The 26660-nt window shown below is 40.3% G+C and overlaps 2 protein-coding genes across 4 annotated transcripts in view; one reads left to right on the forward strand and one right to left on the reverse strand.

The window, feature by feature from the left end:
• LOC134845198 (monoacylglycerol lipase ABHD2-like) overlaps positions 1-26221 on the reverse strand; it is a 125501-nt gene extending 99280 nt beyond the window's left edge. For all 3 annotated transcript variants that reach the window (XM_063862094.1, XM_063862093.1, XM_063862092.1), the window contains exon 1: positions 26210-26221. The gene's annotated coding sequence lies outside the window, so the exon portion shown is untranslated. The remainder of the gene's footprint in view (positions 1-26209) is intronic.
• Positions 9484-22040, forward strand: LOC134844055 (protein transport protein Sec24B-like). The gene is made up of 13 exons (XM_063860520.1): positions 9484-10164; positions 10341-10917; positions 12087-12193; positions 12383-12614; positions 12688-12845; positions 12917-13018; positions 13087-13210; positions 13283-13435; positions 15012-15296; positions 15740-16059; positions 20245-20496; positions 20649-20752; positions 21049-22040. The coding sequence occupies exons 1-13, from the start codon at positions 9502-9504 to the stop codon at positions 21170-21172; spliced, it is 3201 nt and encodes a 1066-aa protein (XP_063716590.1). The 5' UTR covers positions 9484-9501; the 3' UTR covers positions 21173-22040.
• Positions 26222-26660: the final 439 nt, after the last annotated feature.

Here is a 26660-nt window from a genome sequence, read left to right on the forward strand (position 1 = left end):
GATATTCAGGCAGCTGACGACACCCCCTGGTCATGTGAAGGAAAGAGTATACCCAAAACTAGTGAATCAAGATGGTGATGCCCAAAGATATGGCGGATTGAAAGCGATAAAGAAAGATGAGACCATCTTCGCCGCCTATGACAAAGCAGAAATGAGGAAGGCCAAGATTATGGTAGTAGCGAATTCAGAGTTCGTGCACACCTCCAAGTCTCTGTTTTGGCCGGACGTCATAATGTTGGCAGCGGTCGACCTGGACCTACAGCAATTGATATCTCTGGCTATAGGGGTGCAAAGGCAGACAGATATGAACCCAATTACGATTGTGTTCGCTGGCATCAATGACCATCTACACAGTAGAGGTTTTCTGAGCAGACTCAGAGATCCTACAACGGCAGAGAACGCTGTATGGCCAGCGATAAAAGATATCCTTGAGTCGATGGGTGAAGTGGTGGATGCGACGAAGGAGGGGTCATTCACTAAAGTGACACTGAGAGTAGTATTCGCGTTGTCTTCGGGATATGCACATCTCCCGGATGGACTGAAATTTGTGTATGCGATTGTGGCCTTACTTTCGGAAGGAAAATATGATGTGATCATATCAGCCCCGAATCGCATGATAGAGATGGAGAACCTGAGGCCACTTAAGGCTGAACTGCCTGCAGTGTGGTTAGATATCTCAAACGCGATGAGAGGACTCAAGGACCATGCGCTACACATGTTAGTGTTGGACGAGGTGCTGGGGTTGGAACTGTCCAATTTCAGCCGACAGCTCAAACTGAAACCGGGAATAGACGACGACCATCGAGTGATCGCGGCGATGTCCAATGACTTATGGTTCCGAGCAATGGAAGTGGCAGGTGAAGACACAAGAAGGAAAAATTCACTAGAGACGAGAGCTCACTTGGAGGCGATGGTTCTAAGAACCAAGCCGGAAGCCAACCACTGGCTACACCTGAACCCTAGAGTAGCGGCATTGGGTGCAGATGCTTTTGAGCAAGGCCCCGTGATGATCACAAAAATACATGCCTACTTGATGAAGGAGGTGAACCTGGCGGAAAATGCCGGAGAAAAGACCGCTGAATTTGTGAACAGAATGTGTCAGATTACTCTGGAAACCTTCTGGACCCAGGAAGTGAAGGGACAGGAGGGCTTTGAACGGACAGACAGCATGTTGGAAGGGTTGGGAGCCGGATGGACCGCGTCCTTCTTGGCAATAGTTTACCCGAAAGTCTCGCACTACTTGATAAAAGAATTCATCCAAGCAGTAGTGGAAGTATCGATAGTGGAACTAATAGCCTTGTTCGTGACATTTGGAGCAGAGAATTTTGTGAAGGGACCGGCGATACTGCTCACCGATGGAATCCAGAACCTGCGGCTAGACGGACTTCTGACATTGATTGCAATTACCCACGGAAACTTGGGAGGACTGATGAAACTGGCACGTTGTCCAGAGCAGATGAGAGAGAGAGTGAGGAACTTGGAAGAAATCCACGTACTCGTGGAACAAGATAAGAGACCTGAGACACACTCTTATCCAGTATCTCTTACAATAAAATCGCTTTGGAACGGGAGAAGACGAGACGATTGAAAGAGAGGAAGATGTTAGACGACATGTTGGAGGCATGCCGCTGTTAACCGATCTGAGCTTGGCTATGAGAACCGATCCCTTGGCGCTGATCAGAGGAGTCACGGAGTTCGTGACAGTGATCTATGGTCCAGCAGTCACGTTTGCGTTCCCTGACGTTAAAGTGGAAGCATATAGGAGGTCGGTGCTGCACCTGAACCTCATATCGGCAGTGGATGGTAGTACACTGAACTGGTGTGAGCAGCACACATTGCGGGAGCTCATGAGTGAAGATCTGTTATTTGCGAAAATATCGGAGCCAGAGATGACAGTCATCAATTTTGACGATCACTTCCGCGATCGCATGGGAGAAGTAGAAAGAGGACACATCGAAGTGTTTCCAAAGCTTTGGAATCTGAGACCCTATGATAAAACGAATGGTGAAATAACCAGAGTACCTCGTCTCACTGCAGCATATCACAAAGTGAGAGAAGAGACGAAGGACTGGGGGCGATTACAAGAAGCTGCCGGAGGCAATCCCAGAATTCCCTCTGATAAGAAGGATGTTGCTCGGAGCAGTCTCCGTGGTACAAACTCCTAGATTGAGAGCATTCGAAACCAATGAAAGGAGAGTAGGGAATTTCGTGGGAACGATGGATCCATACTTTGTTGGGAGAAATATCGCCGTGTTACAATACACGCGATTTGCATATACGGATCAAGCAACGAGAAGGCGAATAAGCAACGCCGCGACTCCCAAAGCTGGAAGATTTGATGAGGAATGGAAGGGATTAGGCTTAGCTCCGATGAGGATGAGAGGCAGGACCGAACTGCCTGAAGCCTCATTAATCCTGACTAGTGTAAAACAGGAGATGAAAGTGGGAGGAATACTTCAGACGAGAACCTTCCTAGCACCCTTCGGCTGCGAAGAAATCAAAGTGGTCCATGGAGAAGAGGAAGATAGATCGGCCGGTACATTGGTCATACCGAGATTCCCGGAAGAAGCCGACAATGATGAAAAAGGACCATCGAGCTCGAACAAGGATAAGTCAGAAGGAGATGACGGACAGGGAGGAAGCCGTCAAACCGAAGAACCCATGCAACAAGATCAAGCTGGTGGGGAAGACGACAGGGCATCGACAGGAGGAACATCCAGCCTGGATTTCAATATCTTCAGTGATCTTGAGAACAAAGCAGATACGTTGGAAACGACTGAACCAGCGGATGAAGGCATCTCGACACTGGAGCCTCCGTCAGCCTTTATGGAAATGAAACAGAATTTGCCGGAGAGCAGCTCTCCTGGCAATTCAAGAAATAACGACCAAAGAGTCCTCATGGAATCACCTAGAAGAAGAAGAATAGAGGCCTCAGCCAGAGTGACTTTCTTGGGAACGCTGCCCGAAGAAGAATGGGAAGTACATCACCGAGACCACGAGAGTAGGACGGGATGCGAATTGGACAGAGTGGCGTTTATGGAAGAAGTCTGGACCGTGATTCAAAGCTATGGGACCCAGTCCATTCTGAAAACGGGTCTCAACCAACCCTTGATCAGGGAAGTCCTTGACAAGCTTGATGATTGTGAAGGGAGACTGAGTGAGTTGTTGATCGACTCGGCCACTGATGAAAGTGAAGCGAATTCTCCCATCAAGATGACACCGCAGGATGATAAAGGAGAGGTGGTGTATCTGTCAAGAACCAGGAGAGGGACGATGCGATCAAAATTGGTGATTGATAAGATCAATGCGATGAAAATGAAGTTAGGCAGCAGAGTGATACCGAGGAGAGTGGGAAAGACGATGGTGGATTCAGAGATATCGATGAAAGCTGTTAACTCAGCGAAAAGGAAACGAGTCGAGGAAGTCATGGATTTGGGGCAAGGTGATTATCAACTGCCTGGCACAGATAAAATGTTAACTGATGTAGCGATGGTGCCACCCATTCTCATGGCGGGGATAAAGTCAACAGCTTATAAATCTAAAAAGAGTGACCGCACTCTGACTGGAGCAACCTTAGAAATGGAGATACTCAGCCAATGTGGAGAGAGCAAAACGAAAGACTTTAAGCCATCTCCCATGAATCACGGAAAGGGAAGTGTCGCAGGACAACTAATACCAGTGAAATATAACCGACTAACAGTGTCGGAGACTGTGTCGAAAGATAAACCCACCGGTGGATACATGGAGATGATGGAATACCGAAACTCGGCTAGAGGGTATGTGATGGCCCTGGAAGACGAAAAAGCCATGGAGGGTTATCTGGAAACGATGTTGCAAGGCACCACCCTCAAGCAGAAGGCGTACGGGACTTTAGCGTCGTCTGACATACAGGCAGAAACGATGGAGCAATTGGTGATTCTTCCATGGAAAGCAGTGGTATCAAGGTATTTCGAAGAAGAAATGAGGACTACGCCAAAAATACTTGCTCTCGTGGCAGTACCTTACGTAAGAACAGAGTTACAACTCAGGTTCGCCTGGTGCATGATGGGACTGACTCGCGAAGAATATGATTCAGAAGAAAGGGAGAGGTCAAAAGAGGAGAAGGTTTTCCTTATGACGAACCTGAGGGATCTGATAGTCCAAGAGGGAGCAGCAGTAGCGTGTGCGAAGCGGAGAGACGCTCTCTGATTCATTCGTTTCCTGATAGAGCAGATTTCAGTACCTGCATTGAACTCTTGTGTTAAGATGCTGAGGGAAGGCGATGAGCGAGCGAAAGCCTTATTCTTGCTAGCACTGCTAGATATGCAGCAAAGTAAACCGATGAGGGTGAACATGAAAGAACCCGAAGAATTAGAACCCATGAGAAAGATAGACGAAATCAGGAGATTCTCAAACAAGGAGCTGAGACTCACTAAAGAATCTATGGGGGCTTTGCCGAAATCCAGTGAATACTGTGGACCGTTCAAGAAGAAATCATATAGCTACATATCCGAGATCATAGGGATAGCGTACAACCCTTTCCTGAGTAAAGACATACGCGATTGCTTCTTCGATTACGAGCAGGCGGTGTTGCTAAGATTCTGGACGTCCAGAATTGTAACGATTAAGAGCGTTAACAATCCACAGGCCAGATTGAGACTGATCTTGGAAGAAGAGGTGACTGCACCTTCAGTACCAAAATCCTACAAAAGAGTGGAGTTTGGGTTGGGATTCTCAGATGAATTACTGAGAACGAGCTTGATGGCAGTGTGGGAATTGATGAGGCCATCATGGTGTCCTAGTTCCAACGCTGACTCGATATTGCTAGCGACACAAGACGTGCAGAGGGAACTGAATGCAGACTGTAACCTGCGTGACCTCAACATCATATATAATGTGATGATAACGGCCTCTAAGAGCAACGGAGAAGATAAAGTGGAGTTGCCTGGCTGGCGACCAGAAGACTGGGTCAAACCTGGTAGCTGTCTGGCGGAAGTCTGTGTACTGGAGGGTCACGTTTGTGGAAGTCTGGACTGTGTGAAGACCCTGGAGAAACAACACAAGCAATTGACGGTATTGTTTGGAAACGTAGTGATGAAAGCAAGAACAGAAACGGAACTGATAGCAGATTGCCATGGAGGAACCGAGGTGAATCTAGTGACTGCACTAGGATTCTACAGCATGTTTGGTTGTTTAGAGTCACTATTGAATCTAGAACAGAAACATGAGATGGTCACAGCCATCAGTGTAGAAGTATTCACAGGAGTTCTGCAGACTGAGCAGAAACACATAGGAAAATGGAGGGAAGCAATCGAGACGGAAATGAACATTAGACACAGTGAGACTTATTGTAGACCATCAGGAGCACGATATTTGGTGGGATCGACATTGACTCCAATGTGCAAGAGCAGATACCCGGTGCATTTCGTAGCTGTGGATGTAAAGAGTACGAGAACGATCGTGGATCAAGCCTTCTCAGTGCCAAAGTGTGTGAGACTAACGAAAATGTCCGAGAAGTCTTACGAGTTGCTATGTAAGATGTTCTCAGCAGTTCCAGAGAGAACCAAGGAAGAGTTGGAGTCGATACTGGGAAAGAAGTTCATGGGGTATGTGAGCGGGAATTTCAGTGACTTTGAGAGACAGAAACAGAGAGGATCAACTGTTACAGATTACAATACAGTAGACGAGAATGATGAAGTCCACCGAGTGATGATGTAAGTGGAACCATTACTGGAAGCTTCGGGAAAACGTAATTGGAGGAGCATCATGTTGACACATGACGAGTTTCCTTGCCACTGCTTGCTGCAGACTTGGTGGTATCCCAAGCGTAGTAATCTGATGTTGATCTGGGACTCTGGAGAGCTGCTCTCCATGGGTTTACCAGATTCATCACAGCCCATAACAATAGTGATAGTGGGAGTTATGATGGCGACACGATGGCTGGAAGCTCATGTGAGAGAAAATAATAGACAGGAGGCACCGACGAGAGAACAGTTGCGGAAATTAGATTGTCTAAAAGATTTAGATCTTTTTGAGACAATGTGCAAAATTCTAAACATTCCGATGGACGTGAAGAAGATATGGGCAAGAAAACGATTGATGCCATGGTTCAGAGCTAACATGACTGCATGGTTGTACGAATATGCGAAAAAGCATATGTCGAAGCACGGCAGGGTGTACAGTGAATATCAGCTGGACATTGGAGCAGGAGCTTTCAAGCGAGCTCTCGTGACTCATCGAAATGCATTGACCACCGCTGTGAAAAGAATTTCCAGGATAAGTGAACGTAGTGGAAAGGAGAAGGCAGAGATGTTAAAGGAAGATTTGGAGAGAAATGTGACATTGTGTCTCCACAACAGCTTCTGCAGGAACAGAGAATCTAACGTGGATCCCCTACCTTGTTGCAAACAGAGGGTAGAAGAGCAGAAGTGTTGGAGGATTGCTTCCAGCAGCGTCAGGATAGCTAAAGACGTGTTGCAGGATACGGAGACTGAGAGTGCAGAGTCAGTATCACAGGAGGAAGAAATAGAACATTGACGAATGACCGAAAAACAAGATGCAAAAAGAGACGAAATTAGAAGAATTTAGAAGTTTTAGAACTTCTAAACGACGAAAAATGAAGAAAACAATGGAGTGATGAAGGAAAAGTTAAAACTCAGAATTGTTTTATGTGTGTGAAAAAACTCAAGTGAGAAACCAAGCAACCAAATTGTAATTGAAAACTGAAACATTTAGTTGAGTTTGAAATTGTTGCATTTAAAAATTTGCATTTTGATTTTAGTTGAGTGGCTTTAGAGACACTCACTTACTATTTATTTAGAAAGGCTTAAGTAAAGGAGTATATTTAAATATTCCAGCCTACATGACTGTTTTTAATCAGCTAGGAGAACTGATCACTTTGTGGTGACGTGGAAGGCTTGGGTAATCTCTCGAAGAGGGAGATTGTTTCATTGTTCTTTCTAACCACAGAGTTTCGTAGTTTTAATGTTCAGGACAATAACAAGCAAGATTTCCGAAGGGAAGGAGCATAGTAGGATAATTTTAGCTTGTTGGTTGGCAGGACTGTCCTGCAAACCAACACCTTTTAAATCTAAGAGAAAAAAAGTTTTAATCGGGACATTGACATTGGAAGTCAGAAAATATGTTTTTATCTTAGGTCATATCCTCAATGTGCAGATTAATGAAAGAGTTTGAAGGCTATAGTGATGTGGCATGATGCCAATTATATTCTGCAGTGAGTCGATGTGACGTGGATAAAAGTAATTTCGTGCATTTTGTAAATTCTGTTCGATGACACTGTATCTATTTTACGAACATTGCGTGATTCAATGAGGACATTGACCGGACTGTCCGGGGAGTGTGTGACATTCGACCAGAATGTGCCAAAATTCAATCTCTGCAGATTTCGAATTTTTAGCAGTGAGCCTTCCGAGTTAATGATTTTGAAAGATTAACGACGTTATTCGGATGATTAGCAGAACGGAGAAGGTCAGGATATTCCCGTCTTTTAAACTTTTAAATTTTCGAAGTGATGACGTAACATTTCTGAGAAACGTCAGAAACGGCCATTTTGGCAGAAAAGCTAAAAAGAAACAGAACAATATTAGTAGCGATTGCGAAAAGAACGGAAATTGTGGTCAAGAAACGACAACAAATCAAGGAGTTGACAGAGAACGTTCCGAGTTGCAACTATTGTGTCGCTACAATAGTTGCAAGGCCGTTGCGAACAACGGTGAAGGGTGGAAGACAGCCTTCCGGATTACGGAAAAGTCAAGTTTAACGTGCTTGATTCAGTGGATTCAAGAATCCGGAAGGGTTTCGGGACTGAAACTTTTATCCTTTTATATAAATTTTTAGCTTCCTGACATGTCCTGAGTTGAATTTAATTAACAACTAGATTCATTTTGATAAGGATGAGAAGCTAGGAGTTGGGGGAAAGGGTTGATCCATCTTCGATGGAGATGATGATTTTTATCTACTGAACAAAAACAATAGTAATATAATAAATAGTAGTAACCCTGTTTTTAGGAGTGACCTCGTGGTCTGGGGCTACTGAGACCCAGCCATGAGCTCATTATTTCTGCATGTAATCGAGTTAATTTGAGTGTTTTGACCGAAGCCGAAAGCAGTAACGTTTTTGTCGACCCGATGTTAGAAAAGACCACCGAAAAGTACTGGCTTGTTAGAGACGGTGAAAAGCATATAAAGCTCTGTTTAGACGTTAGCCAGTCGTCTTAGGACTTAGTTTTATTTTCCGTCGATATGCATCTTCCGGGCGAATGTTACATACCGTAACTTGAATACCACAGAAGGTGAGGAACAATAATCAAAATTTTCAAAATAGGTTACAACCATTTTGACCCAAAAGCTACGAAAGACATGTTCGAATTGAATAATCGTGACACAGGGACAAATGAAAAAAAAGTGATAACGAAGAAGGCCAACTTCGAATTTCGGAAAAAGTTTTTTTTTACTATTAGATCAGCTACATATTGGAACATGTTCCCAGGAGAAGTAATTGACTCGAAGACCTTGAACGCTTTCAAGAACAACCTGGACAAACATTGGAAGAAAAGCGGAATTAATAAATTTGAGACTAATTAATCGAAAAGGAGTACATCATGAGCTGATCGATAGAGGCGACAAAACGCCTAAAAGATCAGAAAAAGAACTGAACTCAACTGAACTGAATCATCAAGTGCGGCTTTATTAGAAACATCAAAAGTGGAGAGGAAATCACTTTGAGAATTTGAATAAAACTTGGTGATAAAAACGTTGCGTTTTATCCAGAAGACGTTGCGTGTTTTGAGCAGTTTTCAGTCGCTTGATAAGATACGAGTTATATTGGTTGATCCCAAGAGAGCTGTTCAAAATGGGCAGTGTTTGAAGGACAAACTTATGGATAAACACAGTATCCAATCGAACCATTTTTGCAGAAAAAGTTAATATTGCTTCAACAGATTCCTGTGAAAGAATATTCTAATGTTTCTTTTCTAATATGTGGTATTTTGTAGCATAAACCTGTCTCTATATTTGATCTAAAAGACGCCGTCTCGTCACTCGAAAAACGTATATTGGCTCATTTTTAACTTCATGTTTTTTTCGTTGTGTTATATCGCAAGTGAGGCGAAGCTCCGCTTCGCCTCTGTATTAAATATTTTATTAGTTTTTTCTCGTTGTTATGTATAGGTATCGGTCTTTGACGCATTTACAAATTTAACATCTGTTTGCTCTATGTTATCCAGAAGACGTAGATATATTATACGATGGAGATGGAGCACAATGACTTGACTTTGGTTGAGATTGAAGAACGTATTTGATTTCCTGAACTGATTTCGTATCTGCCGCTCGGCGATCATTACAGAGCTTATGTTTATCTTGAGTCGATATAAACTTTCCGGGTGAATGTTTAGAAGTTTCTGGGGTCTGGTTCCGAATACAGATTGTTTCACCTAAGAGATAATGGTGTCCCTAAAGTATTATGAATATTCGATTTTCAGATAATGATATCGTAAGCTCAATATGCAGCCGGGGTATAACTCGAAGAGTGCGTTTCAACCCGTGAGGAACACTGGAGGGAACAACCAACCTGGTCCATCAAATTCAAACATCTCATATCCACAAATGTCTGGGTATGCGTTCCCTCAGAATCAGTTTTATAATGGTCAATACACTGCAGCTGATCCGGCATCTAGTGGCCAGCAATATCCGATGAATTATTCTAACTCTAATATGCAATATAACCAGTATGGCGTAAATGGTCCAAGTGGATATTGGAATCCTAATACTGCACAAAATAATAGTTTTAATCAACACTTGCAGCCTCCAAACGTTGCTCTTACAACGCCTTCCCTCAATAATAAAACAGCAGGGGAAACTGAAAGTAATATCAATAAATCGCAAACAATGAATTCGGAAAGCAGTTTGAGCTCATCTCCCGAGCATTCCGCCAGTGAGAGTTCGCCAGCTGGAAGTGGTGTCGAAGGTGGTGATTCAGAATCAGCCGATTCGGACACCATAAGCGGAACAACAAATCGATCAGAACATGTGAACAACCAGCAGTCATCAGCTCCTGTGCCTGCGTATAATCCCCATTCAATGAGCGCTGGAGTGAACACCACTAGATCGAGTGTTCTGGGTAAAAGACCAACAAACACTCCGGGGACATACGCTTACCCTACTCCGGTTAGTATGGTGCAATGATTAAGTGTTCTGAACAAATTATTTTTTGGTCATATTTTTCTAAATTTAGTAGTTTTTCATCAGAAAAGTTTCTAACAAAGGCTTTTCTCGAAATTGGAGCTTTATAATTGTGTCAAGATCTTAGCATGGAACTTGTTCTCTGAAACATTTTTGTTCAGACATGGCAACAGTCGCGAAATTACGCACCGAACCCCCAAGTGCCTCCACAACCCCCAGTCCAATACAACGGTGTAAATCAATCTGCTCCCTATCCAGGGCAATATCAATCGAGCGGCCAAACTGGATTCCCTCAGCCTCTCCAACAACCTACACATTACCCAGGAGCAGGAATGCAGACTCAGTTTTCTAACATGTCAATCTCACCACAAAACAGCTTCAATAATCAGTCCAGCTCACCCCAGCCTGTTAATTTGCTAGCTAATCGACATATACTACCCTCCAAACCTCTGCAGCCAATAAATCCTAAGGTTCCAGAGCAGTACAAAGGACTGAACTGTGATCCGACTGTATTTAGATGTACCTTAAATGCAATCCCGCAAAAACAGGAAGAAATAACGAAAGCGAAGTTGCCCTTCGGGCTGCTAATACATCCTTTCAAGGATCTTCAAAACCTGCCTGTTATACAGTCGCCAGTCATCGTGAGGTGCAAATCATGTCGAACGTATATTAACCCGTTTGTCTCATTCATTGATCAGCGGAGGTGGAAATGCAACATGTGCTTCAGAACGAATGAAGGTAACCTTTTGTTATAGTGATGCTCAACGCAATTCAGACACTTTGAAGTCCACAGTGTGATTTTTGCGGGACCACATCTTTCAGATTTATGTATGCTATGTTTATTCTGAAAATAGTCTAAGTATCCAATAAAGTAAGCACCCGAGGTCTTTTATTCACAATAAGCGTCGTGTGCGTAGTGAATGCTCTTACATATAGGTCTTGATAATTTTTTTAAGTGAAATGGCTCAATTTTGCTTTTTTTGCGGTTTAAGTGTTTTGTTTTATTTTTAAATTTACATCTTTTTTGTTAAAAGGAAGGCAAACTCTTGTTTCGAACAGCGAAAGTGTAAAGGTCACGGAAAAGATGATCGATTTCTAGTTTCGAAAGCGGATTTTGGTTTTGATTTCCCAGCAGAAAAAACACTTAATGGTCCAGTTTTCTCAAATTGAGTCCATTCAATCGAAAAATTTAAATCTTTTTGACTTTCAAAGAGCTGTAATGTCATATATTTTCACTTTGAAATTCAAAAATTGAAGTTTTTCTGAAAACAAGTCAGTTTTTTTTTCTGTTTTCATAAGCAAGTGCAATGCGATAAGCAAGTGCATTGCAACCTGGCACTATAATTTTTCCCGTAAATAACTTTGTTCACACGACTCTTGACTCTTGTAGACTCATCTCAAGTGGTAGCTTGTTTCATAATTAATTCAAATTTGTTTGCGTTCCCTAAATTGTTTATAATCTTTTCATTTTTTTTTGTGCGAAACATTGAATTGAAAATTTTTGATTTGAAATCGTAACAAGACTGCTCGTATCAGGGCGAAGCCCTGAATGTTCCGACTGCCTTTTAAGGTTTATGGAGCAGCAGTAATAACATTAAAAAAATTAAATGAAATAAAAAAAATGAAATTTTTTTTTCTAAAATTTGAAATTTTTTATGAAAATCCGGAGACGCCATATAAAATCCGGAGACGTCACCCGGAGACGCCATATAAAGTACAAAAAGATAGATATCGTTCCTTGTAACAGATTATCTATTTATAATACGAGTGCTAGACTGATAATTTTATACGCTATACGATAATCAGGTTATACGATATGTTATAAAATTTTTCTTTAAGTTACTAGTGTACACCAAAGAATGTGGTAGAAGAATGAAAAGTAAATTATAATTTTTTCCCGATTTTAGTGCCGAGCGACTTCTTGGTAAACTCAAACGGAAGAGTAGAAGATGTGACAAAAAGACCCGAAATTCGAAATGCTACCGTCGAATTTATTGCTCCTGGAGATTACATGGTAAGACATTATGTATTTCATGTTGCTGATCTGAATCAACAAAGCGAACTACATCTTCGAGCCTGAAATTTTATAAATTATCAAAATTGTTTCGTGGGACCATTTCTGTGATTAAAAATATTCTATGTCCAAAATAGCGCGTAGTGCTCAAAGCACGTCAATGCAACCCTGAAACTTTGTTCTGTTTAGCTGAGGCCACCACAGGCGGCGCTTTACTTGTTTCTTCTGGACGTCACGTCTCAAGCAATAGCCACCGGATATCTTGACATAGTGTGCTCAGTTTTGAAGAAGAATATTGCTAATTTACCCGGAGATGCTCGTACTAAAGTCTCCATTATCTGCTTTGATTCTTCAATCCATTACTTGGCTGTGCTCGAAAATCAAGATAAAGCTCAGCTGCTTTCTTTTCCGGATATTGATGGTAAATTCACACAAATTATTGAATTTATATTCGCTGAACATCGGTTAGATAATGAAAATTTTCTCTGTTATAGATTTGGAATTGCCAAGACACGATGACCTTTTGGTGAACCTGAGCGAAAACATGGACAAAATATCTAATCTGTTATCTAAGTTACCCGAAATATTTCGCAAAAATGTTCAAACAAGAAGCGCATTGGGATCAGCGCTTAGTGCGGGACAAAAACTTCTGGTAAGTACTGCAATTTTTTATTCGAAACATCCAACCTCTACTTTGCTTTGAAAACTGGCGTTTGTTCGTAGGCCAGCACTGGCGGTCGTATTACAGTGTTTCAATCAATTCTCCCGACATTAGGGCCCGGAAAATTGAGCTCCAGGGAGGACCCCAACGAACGGGCAGGAACTGTGAGTAAATATATTCGATTGTTGTGCTGTCTTGTTGAGAGAAATCAAAATATCTGTTGTTTATCCAGGATGTGAAAAATTTGAAACCGGCGACTGATTTCTATAAATCATTGGCTCTAACTTGCAGTGGGAATCAAATTGCGATTGATCTGTTCGCGGTCAACACTCAGTACATCGACATGGCCTCTCTGAGTTAGTATAATTTTAAATAACATTTTTGGCATCTCATCAAAAAAAGCATTAAGCACTTTGATTTCATCTTAGGTGGCATGTCTCGTTTTTGCGGAGGTTGTATCCAAACGTTTCCGAACATGCTGCCAAAGTCGCAACAGGCAGAACGACTCGAGAAAGATTTCACGCGGTACTTGACGAGGAAATTGGGATTCGAAGCTGTGCTGCGGGTTAGATGTAACAGAGGTTAGTGAAAGAGTGAAATAGTTTTGTAAATGCTTGATAGAAATTAATTTATTATTTATCATGTTTTAACTTATGTTGAGGATCGAGTTTTTTCGAAAAAGAGGGTTTTTTCAAATGCACAAATTTATTAGGTTGACCAAACTTTGGTGGATTTTATTAGGTTGATTTTCCAAGCTCTTCCATGAGAATACCAACACCCTAAATTAACACCCTTTTTTGCGCTACAAATGAGTTTATAAGACAAAAAGGACGTCTTTTCATCTTTGGGATCTTTTTTTAGAAGGTTTTAAACAAAAAATGCGATTTTTGGAAAGATTTTAGGGTCTGCCAAAAATAAATTTTTGAGTCTTCAGTAGTTGTCGTCGAATTAAATTGGGAAGAATCCAGCCCATTCAATTTCGCTACTGCTGAGGATAACGCTTGCAGTCAACAGAAAATTTGGTGTCCGGTTAACAAAGCTTTTATAGGCTAATTGGTGACTAGTGTTTACACAAGCATAGCTTGTGTTATAGTCTGAACTTTCTTTTTTTTCCAACTTAAGTCGCAAATATTGTTGCGATGCAATTGTTGTGTTGTGACAAAATGTGTTCATTTTAAAATGTGCATTTTGGACCCGCTATTAAGTACAGTCGGTGCTAAGGATATTAACACAGACTATTATATTACAAATAGCACTTAGCTTCAAGGCATCAACAGCAGCAAAATAAGAGGATTCGAACTTTGACAGGGTCGGATGTTTTAATGAACTTTTTCGTATACTGTTTCAAATGCGTCCGCTCTATAAATTGAGGCATGTTAGTTGGTAAATTTCTTTTTTCAAAGTGACTGGTACTGCTAATGCGTCTTAATTGTCTTGCGTCACTCAGCAATTATGTAGACTCATAATTGGCGTGCGTCACTTATGAAATTTTGTTGACTCAAAATTAAATTCATTCAGCTTTTACCAGTAGCTTTATCGGTCCCATTTTTGCTTGTGTATGCGAAGTGCAACTTCGCCTCTGTGTTGAAGATTGTTGAGCACCCAAGGCGCAGATACTATATGCGTGACTCTTAATCTCCAGGTCGGGGGTTAGATTTTGCCTCAGTGTCAAATCATTTGATTAAGAGTCGGTGAACATAGTTCAAACTCTTATATAGGTCGTGATGATTTTTTAAAGTTATTTTCAGGAAAAGTATCAAATGCTCTAATAACAAAGGAGTGCATTCATACTTAAAAATGCACATATGAATGCCCTTAAGTATATAGCCCTTTTTGAGTTCAATTCAAGTTCATTTGCTAGAAGGTAGGCAAAAGGCACTCTCAAATTATGAAAGCTGAAACGGCGCGTAAAACGTGATCAATTTCTAATTTCCAAAGTGGAATTTAATTTTAGTTTTCCCAGCAGAATGAAAACTTTTCCTTATCCAGTTTTCTCAAATTGGGTTAAATTTTTCAATAAATTGCTCTTGGAATTCAAAGAGTTTTCAGGCCATATATTTTTTTGTTTCAAATTCGAAAGTTGGAGTTTGATTAATTTCTACTTATGATTCAGTTTTATAATTAGCTTTTACTTATAATCATTAACTTATGTTTTAGGACTGACAGTTTCGGATTTCTTTGGCAATTTTTTCGTGAGGTCAACTGACCTTCTGGCATTCCCGAATGTGAACCCGGACGCGGGAGTGGCGATGCGGGTCCGCATTGAGGAGAACCTGACATCGGCCAGCCACTGTTGTTTCCAGGCAGCTCTGCTGTACACTAGTACAAAAGGAGAGAGGCGAATAAGAGTGCATACTCTGTACCTGCCTATGGCCAATAGTGTGCAGGATATTGTGGCGTCGGCTGATGTCGAAGCAGTTTCCTGTTTTCTGGCCCAAATGGGTGAGCATTGTTGAATATTCGAGGTTCTTTCCACGCTATCTGACGGTTGAATCGAGCTGCAAGTACACTGTAACTGGTATTACCTGCGAATCATAAAAGTTCTTGAATTTTTTCCTGGTCAACCGTATTTGCTTCAGAAACACTGATTCTCTTGAATCTTGAATACCATATTTTGCCGAAAATGAGCACGTAACTAGTTTTAAAAAAACAAAGCTGGGGAGGTGAAGATAATTGTTTAAATTTAAAGGCAGATGCCTATAGTTAGATGCTTTAGTAGAAGTTATATGCTCAAAGAATTGATTGCAAGGTTGGAAACCATCTGTGACGGTTTACAGCTTGACTGTTATCGAGGGTTTTTCTCCAATCTCAATATAAACTGCTTTACTGTTTTGACCAGTCTCTAGTTACAGCTTACTTTTGAAATTATTAAAATGTCTGTTTAGCCGTGGACCGCAGTCTTGACTCGACAATTTCCGATGCCAGGGACGCCCTGCTAAATGCAGTCACAGATTGTCTGGCGGCATACCGAGCATCGTTGCCTGGACATGCCTCAATGGGTACCATGTTGATTGCCCCACCCTCTCTCTCCCTCTTCCCACTCTTTCTCTCGGGACTCCTGAAGAGCAAAGCTCTCCGAGTTGGATCGAGTACGAAACTTGACGATCGTCTGGCAGCCATGATTGACATGTTATCCATGCCAGTGTTTCACGTGATGCATATGATTTACCCTCCAATGTACCCAGTACACAATATTCATCTACAGGTTGGTTAAGTGTCTGAAGATTGACGATTTGAAATAACTTTTCTGCTGTCTATTCAGTAATTTAGCAAGTGTTATATTACGAGTCAATTTTACCGATCCAAGTTGCTTAAAATAGTGCTAGTTTTTGTGGCATTGCTGCAATTTAAAGGCTTGCATGTCTGACTTATTGATGGCTAGTGTTTAGCTAATTAATGAGAATATTGCGAAGACGGGAGACGCTTAGTTTTCAAGTTGGGGGTTTGATTCCGGAACATGGTCAAACTTTTATATGTCAAAGCTAATTTTTGCCTTTTCTTTCCTTAATTCTCTTTTTACTGCCAATGTTTTGTCGCATTTGTTTGAGAAATTACTGTTGCGATAAACAAGCGTATTGCAGGCGGGTACTAGACATTTTCCCCGGTACAAACTAAACTTAGTTCACAGGATGAACGAATTTTTTTTAGTTTTGGCTTAGCTTGGTGTTTTTTTTTTCAAATGAAACTTCATTTGCTTTTTTGATTTAAGTGAGAGTAATGAACGCAGTGAAGACTCTTATATAGGTCTGTGTATTTTTTTTTTCAGGAAAGTCTTAATGGTCTAATAGCTACAGATGTTCATGCATACATATTAATGCATTTATGAATGCACTTATGTATATATGCACTTTTTGAGTTCAATTGAAATTCATCTGCTGCAAGTTAAGTAAATAGCACTGTCCAAATACGAACGTGGAAATGGCGCAAAAAACGTAAACGATTTCTAGTTTCGAAAGTGGAGTTTAAATTTTTGATTTCCAGCGGAATAAAAACTTAACCTATTGATCCAGTTTTCTCAAATTGGGTTAATGCTATCAGAAAAGTAGCAATTACAAATTATTCTAGAAATTCAAAGAGCTTAAAGGGTATCTCTTTTTTTCTTTCAAATTCGAAAGTTGAGATTTTTTAACAAAGTCGGTGTTTTTTTTTTCGTTTTACTTGCGTTCATTACTCTTTATGGATATTAACATAGACTATTATATTACAAATAGCACTTTAGCTTTAAGGTATCATAGATATGTAGCGTAGAGGTGGTAAAGGAGACCCGGAACAAAATAATATAGTTCGAACCTGGGCAGGGTAGGATGTTTTAAATGAACTTTTTCGTATACTATTTCAAATGCGTCCGCTCTATAAATTGAGGCATGTTAGCTGGTAAATTTTTTTTGCAAATTGACTGATACTCATAATGCGTGTTAATTGACTTGCGTCACTTAGCAATTGTGTAGACTCCTAATTGGCCTGCGTCACTTGACAAATTATGTAGACTCAAAGTTTTACTCATTCAGTTTTTTCCTGTAGTTTTATCGGTCATTATTTTGATTGTGTATGCGAAGTGCAACTTCGTCTCTCTTTAATTTACAGACGCATGAAATACTCTCATGGGTATTTGGTTTTTGTATACCCTTTTAAAGCATTGAATTAGTGTTTTTGCTTCTGATAAATTTGTAAGTGTCAATGCACGAAGTGAAAATACTTACATATGTCGTGCTGATTTTTGTCTTCATTTGCAGGAAAAATCGTTTTACACTTGTGATCAGCTTAGTGTAATATTACGAACCTTCTTTTTTTCTAACAAACTCGCTAATTAAAGTGTTCATGAAAAGTGTTTACTTATTTGGAAATTTCAGTCGCATTGGAAATTGCATTGTATCTGTTCTCTGCTTTATTTGTGGCTAGTGTTTGGTTACTATTAAGCTTCCGTGACTGAGTAGTTAGTGTGCGAGACTCATAATCTTTTGGTTGCGTGTTCGAATATCAGAGGTAGCTAATTTTTTTTTGAATTTGAAGCTTATTTCTAATTTTAACTATTGCGTTTTATAGAGCTGCTTTTTGTCGTGTTCTCGCAAGTGGTTGCGAAGCAAAGCTTCGCCTCTGTGTTCAATATTTTCGCTCAAGTTCATTTTTTGCAATTTGTGTTTAGTTTTTTAATCTCTTATAAAATTTATTTGCGAGGACAACTTACGTTCTGACCAGGCCGTGTTTTTTTAATTTTCAGGAAAAGTTTCAAAAGATATAATGTTTTCGAGGTTTTGATTTCTTTTAACTTTAACATAAAATTCATTTGCTATTAACAATTGCGCTCTCCGATATCAAAAATTAAAATTGCGCAAAACGTGTGAATGACTTCAGTTTATAATGTGGATTTTCTCTTAACCCTTGCAACTTGGTACTTTTTTCGTGCAAATACTTTTTTTCACAGGGCTCATCTCCTGGACGCCTCTGTTAGCAACATATTCACTGCAATTTTGATCATATCTCCATTTAAAACATCCCTCATTTTCGACTTTTTTTGATTTTACAAACTCTCTTTGTTCATTTTTAAGTGCTTTAATTTTTAAATTATATGGGTGAATGATTTTCACCCATATAATAAGTCTTGATACTTTCGTTTTTTTTTCACGAAAAAAGTCTGCTCTAATAACTACAGAAAAGCAGTCATACAAACTAATGCATATATGATTGCACTTCAGTATATATATATGCACTTTTTGACTGCTAAAGTTTCATGTGCTAAAAATTAGGCAAATTGCGCTCTTCAAATACAAAAACTGAAATGGCGCAAAAAAACAAAAGTTTTGAAAAAGGAATTCAGTTTCTTAATTTCCCAGCTTAAAACTTTAGTTATTGACCCAGTTTTTATAATTGGGTTTTTTTTAAAATCAAAGAAGTGTCATCATATGTTTCTCTCGCAATTCAAAGATCTTAAAACCTTAAATACGTGTTTATTCGAAAGTTAAAAAAGGCTCAAAAATTGTCATTTTTTTTGGCTTACTTATACTTTTATATTTTTCCTAATAGTATTGGGCCTGTATTATATGCACATAGAAGACCCATGTTACCTTGTTTGATGAGCCAATAAGTTTTTGTTTGAGTTTTGAAGGGGGTGCGAGGGTTTGCTCCGGTTTTTTGGTTTTGTTTAGCTTGGTACATTTTCTCATTCTTTTGTTTTAGGGTTGTTTAAAATAGATATTTTTTACCAATCGAAAATTGAGACAAACTATCACCTTTTGGATAGAACTTGATTTTCGATTTTTTTTGCTGCAAGTGGCTTTCGCTTCATTTTCTGCAAGCCGTTGATGTCGCTGTTGTTGCCTCGTTGAAGGGCAGCGCTTTCATCTGAATGATTTTGGTCGTTTAAGCTAGTTGACTTTGGTGAATCTGGAACTGGTTGTGTGTTTGTTACGTATTTCTGCGTACAGAAGGGTAATTTCTTAAATGTGGATCTATCCAGTACTTCCAGGGGAAGTTCATTGGTGTCTTGTCGTCTAAGTCTCCAACTGCGGCCACCTCCGGAGTGCCTCTGGGTGAAGCCCCCACCATCATTGCAGTAACTGAGACTTCCGCTAATTCTGGTTGCGGAAACCGTTTTGATGAAATAGCAAGCCGTCTAACGGGGAAGAGTATAGCTGAGCTATGGTGGTGGTTTCTGTTTTCGTCCATGCCTTATCTACGGAACACCAAGACAAATGATTGGTTTTGGTTTCATGGCCGGAGCTATAAGCTAGTGTTGAGCCAATACTGGTCACCTGGAGTCAGGTCTACTAATGTACAAAGCCTCTACTTGATTGGACTAGTGAGTGGTGTGGTTAGGGGATTTTTGAAGAGGTTGTTGGTGTGTTGAGGGTGTTGAAGCACTTGTGACTGTCATTGGGGTTGATTGGGTCTAGTCTTTTGAGGTAGGAATTGTGCAAAGGTGAGTAGCCAGAGGGTAATTGAGCCAGGCCAGAACAGGCATTTCGGCTGAGTGATAGTTCTGTTTGGGGGATTAGTGGGGGTGCTCAGTGAGTAATTTTGGTATACGGACTGTTTCAATATAGTTGGTTTTAATGTAGTTGGAAACTGCTCTTTCTGTCAGCTATTTTGCCATGGTGTGTTTTACCTGTATCGCAGTTCGGTCTGTTCCTTTTCCACGGGAATTGGTTCAATTTTCTGAAATTTGGTTATTTTATCAAAAAAATTTCAATCATGAAAGATGCACGAAATTCAAAGAGCTTTATCCATATAGTTTTCTTTGAAATGCTGTCTTTTTTTGTTGTTTTCCCCGGTTATTGACTCTGAGGTCATATACTCAATGTTTCGGCCATTCTGTGGATCTTTTTTCTGGGAAAGAAAAAGTAAATTTTGGTTAAACGCCTTCTCTTCGTGAAATCGCAATTACTGTTTTTAGCCTCTAATGGGATCTGATCCAAACGAGACGCCCACCAATGCCAACCAGGAGACCGTCTTCAGCTTCGCAGAGGGAAAAATCCCCCAGCCTCCCCAACTTCAGTTGTCTGCAGAGAGTTTGTCACGTGACGGAGCATACCTTCTGGACAAGGGCACTCAGATGATCCTTTTGGTGCGAAGTCACGTATCAATGAACTGGTGCATGAAGGTCCTGGACCTTCCGAATCCCACTGGCATACCATCTGGAGGATTGGTGAGACCGACATATATAGATCGCCAATATCTGCCATTCAATTAAATTCAATTTTTGACAATATAACCTTGCCTTTTTCTTGGAGAATGTTCTTACAACCTTTCTTGAATGTAGTGCTGTGATTGGAACCGATAGGTTTGGTTTTGTTTCAGAAGTCGCTGCCTGAGTTAGACAACACTGTGTCAAATGCCCTCAGAGCTTTCATATTTTCCTTGCTGGACTCGAGGCCAAACCACGCACCCATCCTAATACTCAGGTTAGATTTCTACTCTTTGTTTTCGAAAATAAGAGTTCACATATTTTGAGTGTTGAGAATAATACAGGATAATCAACTGAAGATAAAGGAGAATGGTTTCCTCTGTTTAATAGCCTGAATGTTAATTATAAATACTATACCAGCCAGAAATTGATGGATTACAATTCTTAATTGTACATTTCTTTTTCACGCTGAAATTTTCAACCTTGAAGAGACTTTATTTATATGGAAAGCGAAGTGATAGTCTTGTATCAATGAACAGATTAAGTTTTTAATGTTGCTTTTAACTTTTATAGAGACGATGACCCCAGCAAGGCTCTGTTTTTCGAGAGCCTGGTAGATGACAGAACTGACGGCAGCTCATCCTACGTCGAATTCCTGCAACACATTAACGGCTCAATTGAGAAGATGAAGAAGTAACCCTATCGCTCCCCCTCAAAAAACCAGTTCCGGCTGACTGAAGTGTAATTTAAAATGATGTGACCAGCCACTGATTACGAGCAGGTTAATTCGAAACATAAAATGGTGCTATGGATCATTTCGCGGTTTATAGGTTTTCACTATGTAATCAATCCTTCATTTAAATCCTTAATTGTTGTATTTCACGCCAAGGAATTGTGCTCGAAAAAATTGATTTGAGCTCTAAATTTATTTTAAAAAGCTAATAATCCAGTTTAAGATGGAGTAATGATGTTAAAATGTTGTTCAGTTAAGAGGAGCGAATAAATAAATTGAAATTTCCTTGGATATTCGATAATTAAAGTAGCAATTATCTTTATATAATCAATGACAAGCAAACTGTGCTCGGTAATGTATTGTTCGATTCTCAAAAATTTAGTATATTCCAATTCTTTTTTTGATTTGATCCTCGATTTTATATAACCTCTATTTCTTATTTCCGCTGTATAGTAGTCATTCGGAAAATGGAATGGGGCTGGTAACACTGTGTAACATACTAGCTGTTGACCTTTAGCTATAAGGGCTTAGAAGGCGTTACCCGTCTTCAATAATGATTGCCTTTCTGGTGCAGTTTATTTCACGGCTGGGGAAATCTTGCGCGAGTTGTTCCGATTATTAACATTTCTTGCTCTAAAAATACTGGTGTCCTAAGTAATTGCAATCTTTAACTTAAACCTTCAAATTGCTATGTTAATGGATTCATCTTATGCTGCGTGCGTTGAGGGTAATACTGTGCTTTCAATGTGAAGTGGATAGCTGCTGGTAATTAATTTCTCCATTCACGAAAAGATGTTTACGAATTTTCTGAATTTCAAAATTTTCCATATTATCTTCTAGCAAAAACAGAATTTAATTGAGCTCTGAATGGGATAGTAGACAATTTGAGTTCTTATGAACGAAGCTAATTTTCACTTTTTTGGGTATATCTGTTTTTTTCATGTTGGTTTTGTGATCTTAAACAGCATGAGCTGATCCGCTCAATTCAAGTGCGTTGATTGAAGCCGAAAACTGTTGCGACAGCATATTTCCTTAGCCAGGTTCGGTTACGAAATGAATAGTCCAGCATTTGAAGTCAATGTTCGGCAGTGGGTCGGGTATTCAGTCCCGAGTGTGCCAGATGTTGGTGATCGCGATAAAAACATCTTTATAGAATCAGTTCTTTTTGAGATGTTTCTTGCTTTTCTGTGCATATTTGAGAGCAAGTTCCGTTCTGTCTTGTTTTGCGATATGAAAATACAACAAAATTATTTTTGACTATTGCCCTGATACATGCCCTCTAATTTAGGTTCAGCTGTTTTCGACTTAATCAATATCAACTGTCTTGCTTGTTGGTTTAAATACCTGTTATGTTCGAAATTTTTTCGTTGGAGGTAAGTTTTTAATATAGATTTTTTGCGTTGTTTACCTTAGCGATAAGCAGCAGTATTGCAATCGGGACCTGCAACTTTTTTTACCCAAAAAAAACGTTGCTTGCAGGAATGCTTTCCTGAACTCATTTCCTGAAAGCCTGTTGGCGACAAATTTACCGCTACAGATATATTTTGTGTCCTATTCGAAATTATCTCTTCTTTTTATATTTGTTGTAATTTTATCGACTCATTTTTTTTATGTTTCGTTTTTTCGGATTTATAGGTTTCGCGTTTGACTATATATTATCGGCTTTGTGGACTCATATTGCGTTAATCATTCAAAAGCGAAAAATTTTGTTGTGTGTGCATGTGTTTTGAGGGCGGGAGGGTTTAATAGTTTTTTTTTAAAATTTTTTTCGGCTTGATAGGTTTTAGCCTATGTTATATCTGTTAAGTGAACTCATTTTGTAGCGTTTAATGAGCTGTGCGTGTTTTGAGGGTGAAGGAGACTTGATAAATTTTTTAATTCTTAAATTTAGAATTATTTTCGGCTTTTTTTAAATTTTTTTTTTGATTTTATAGATTTTGGCTAGTATTATATCGGCTTAGTTGTTGCGTGTTTGATGGGGGATGGGGACTTATGAAATGTTTTGATTTTTTTTCGTCTTAAAGGATTTCTGCTAAGGTATTCCCGGCTTTGTTACTCCTCGATAATTTTTTTGATAGATCTACTTTTTTGACATTCTCGAATTTTTTTTTCGGCTTTGCCTTTGTTTCAATTTATTCGGGTTAAAAAGTTTCAGATCATATTATATCGGTTATTTGGCCTCATCTTGCTGCATTTGATGAATGAAAAAAAGTTATTTATGCGTGTTTTTGAGTGACTCCACAGTTTTTGATAACTTCAAGTTATCTTTTTGTGAATTGGGAAAAGGTCAATGAAGACAGTCAGAAATAGTCTTGTGATTATGTTTACATACCTGTTCAACAGTCAGAAAGAAAAACAAAGAAAAAGTCCAACTATAGTACAGAGTGCGTGAAACCGGATTGGAGTTATTGCTGTCAGTGACTGCTTATAAAATGCAGGCGGCATTACCGCGTTGAACGGCCAGGCCAAGTCGTTGGTTGATTGGAGACTGATTTTTTCTCTCGTGTGATCTCATCCGTTTTCTTGGAAACATTTTTCGCCAAATCCGCCAAGGGTTTCCACGGTAACTGGCTCAATAATTTAGCAAGTCGCTGTAGTGGTTTCGTTTTACAGTTTCTTGGGCAGTGGCACCTGGTTGCTTAGCTGTAGCGAAATGAGTGTCTGCTACTCGGTGAACGCATGTGAGGTGTCCCAAGCTAGAGATCTTCCTCAAGACCATGGTAACATTGTCATGCCATTTGGCCTTCTTCCGTCATTTTGTAGCAGACTGACAGGCTCAAGGGTAGGTGGTAGTGAGGTAGTGCGGAGGGCTTCGCGGATCACTTGATTGCCTAGGCTGTGCCTTGATTAGCGCGGCTTCAGAATTGCAGACCAGAGCATGGTTACCTAGCTCATCAGGGTCAGTGCCTCACACGCAACTCTGCGCATAGAAGACAGCAGCACCAAGTCGAAGAGCACATGAAACACGAAACTGATCGTCTGTGAGAGCAAGCCACAAATAGCTTGAGGGTAGAGAGTTCAACCAGTCGTGTGAGCCTGGTGCGGAAACTCCGAGAAGACGCGTCTTATGGTAGTCAAATGATTCACGGAGTAGATCATCATTGACTTTAGCGGCAAGGGGGCGTAAATCAGGCTTTCTGTTTCAAGGGCTCTGACGGACTGCGCATGTTTTCAGAGACCTTGGACCGCCAGTAGTCGACTGCTTCGTTCAGAAGTGTGGTAGGTTCTTCGCCGGCAATTGAAGTTGCCAGGTCATTCGTTGACAACTGACGAGATATAGACAGGTCCGGCAACGTCAAGTGGGCATTGTATACCGAATCCACCCATTTTCAGTGGAACCTAATTTGCTGTCAGTCGTCGTTGATGGTCACATTGATGATCTTTTTGAATGTGTCGCTTTGAAACGAAGTTTCATGTCCAATAGCATGCGGTGAATGGCTAGGAAGAACCCCTCAGAAGCTATTGGATCTCCTTGTTGAAACCTTCCATAAGATTTGATGAGATAGTCGCCATTGGAGAGGAAGCTGTGTTTCTTGTAACAGGATGAGTAAAACAGAAAAAAGGTCGGATTTTTCAGGTTTGACTGTGCAATGCAGTCTCGTCTTAGCGTGTTGAATGCATTGCTGAGATCCAGTTTCAAGAATGACGTGTCGTCGGATGCGTTGATCAGAAATGAATGTGCTGCGGCTTCGGTTCCATTCCTTGTCCCTGCGCCGAGTTGAAGTGCAGTAACCATAGTAGACAGCTTGTTTCTGACCACTTTTGAGGCGCATTTTGCTATCAGTTTTCTGGTCTCTCAAAAAACTGATCAAGTTTTCTGGTCTCACTAAAAGGTTGGCTCTAGCGAGAACAGGAGACACGTTCAGGTTCTTTGCCGGCTTAGCATCTATTTAACAGCATCTGTAAAGGATATCAGGGCTGTTTCCTGCTGTTTTTGCAGTGCAGGAGCTCAGATCTTCCAGTTCCTGCGGACGCAGACCTGAGGGATTACCTGCTGAGCCAGCGGAGATGCTGCGGATGGCCTGTTTCGCCATTATTGGGGATATTCTGAGGGCTTCTATATTGTCAGTAGCAAACCAAGCCGATCTGAGCATGTTGGGGGATGCTTCGCTTGAATCTAGATTCTAGTGTCTTCGTTCTGGGGCTCCATGTCTTCGTCAGATGACATGAGTCTGACAGCTCCTTTGATGTCACCTTTGTCATTTTTGGATGATTTGAGTTCAGATTTAGAGTTTTTGCGGGTGCTTTTTTTGTTTGGCGAATGAGGTTTAGAGGAGAGGGTCTTCCCTCAGAAAAATTTCGCTGATCTGACAGTTGAAAATGCTGGTAAGTGACGAAGATCTCTGTTTCACTGCGCGAGATGCGGCTCTCAGGCTCGTTGCAAGCATTAACATCATCGGCAGGGTCGTCAGGGTTCCTGAGGATTTTGTTCACAGTTATATCGAGTGCCAGTTCGAAATTGTTGGGTAATGCTTTGAGAGTAAACTTCAACATATGCTGGCATCTGGTTTTTCATGTCGCCCATGAGTATGATCAGCTCATTCGAGGTTTCGGGAGGTTGCATTACATCTTGAGACTTGTCATATAGCTCGAGAGACCCAAGCTGTTATGTCAGCCCTGTGGAGCTGGATTGAGATGACTCTAATGAACAGGCATTGCATGTGTAATCAGCGGTGTATAAGTCGCTGCTGGGGAGGTCACTGCATTTGAGATGGAGCCACCCTTCACATATCGCACATCGACCAGATTTTTTTACATATGATTTTTTCTGATGATGCTCTTGCAATGGCTGTAGTATGTGGTTGTTCGTTTCTATCCCGCCATGCTGTCTCCACAACCATCCTTCAATCAGTTCTTCATTCAGTTTCGAGTTCTATTCTTAATGAGTCACTGGAATAAACCATTGTAGCGACAACTGATCATAGAAGGTTGCAGTATCAATTTTTGTTCGGCGGTTAACAGCACAGAGGAAGCAATCTCCTGTCTCTCGACAACTTTCACCTATTTAATAAGCTTATCACAAAAATTAGGCTAAAGGTGAAACTTTTGTTGAACCATTTTTTTGGCTAAACCGCTGTCTACTCAAGTTTTATCCGCTTTGGCATGGCTTTGTAGATTGCGTTCATTTGGCATTCGATTGTTTTTACTTCGCATGGTGTTCTTCAAAAATAATTTCAAGACAAGTCGAGGGAAATATTTTTAAAATTCAAGTATCTTTTTTAAGATTAACGTAGTCAAGACTTATATAAGTCTTGCTGATTTTTTCTGTTTTTTTTTCAGGGAAAGTCTTAAAAGTCTCTAATAAATACATGTGCATTCATACATATTGATGCATTTATGAATGCTTTTAGGTATATTTGCACTTTATGAGTTCAATTAAAATTCATCTGCTGAAAGTGACGTAAATAGCACTTTCCAAAAACGAAAGTGGAAATGGCGCGAAAAAACGTGA

The sequence above is a fragment of the Symsagittifera roscoffensis genome, chromosome 4 (genome assembly GCF_963678635.1).
Source record: "Symsagittifera roscoffensis chromosome 4, txSymRosc1.1, whole genome shotgun sequence".
NCBI classification, from domain to species: Eukaryota; Metazoa; Xenacoelomorpha; order Acoela; family Convolutidae; genus Symsagittifera; species Symsagittifera roscoffensis.

What these genes read in the sequence shown, in the direction of transcription:
- LOC134844055 (XM_063860520.1), top strand. Translation starts at nt 9,502, where the DNA reads ATGCAGCCGGGGTATAACTCGAAGAGTGCGTTTCAACCCGTGAGGAAC. An exon ending in TTCTTTTCCGGATATTGATG is followed by an intron (nt 12,615 to 12,687) that starts GTAAATTCACAC and finishes TCTCTGTTATAG; the next exon opens with ATTTGGAATTGCCAAGACAC. An exon ending in GCGGGTTAGATGTAACAGAG is followed by an intron (nt 13,436 to 15,011) that starts GTTAGTGAAAGA and finishes CTTATGTTTTAG; the next exon opens with GACTGACAGTTTCGGATTTC.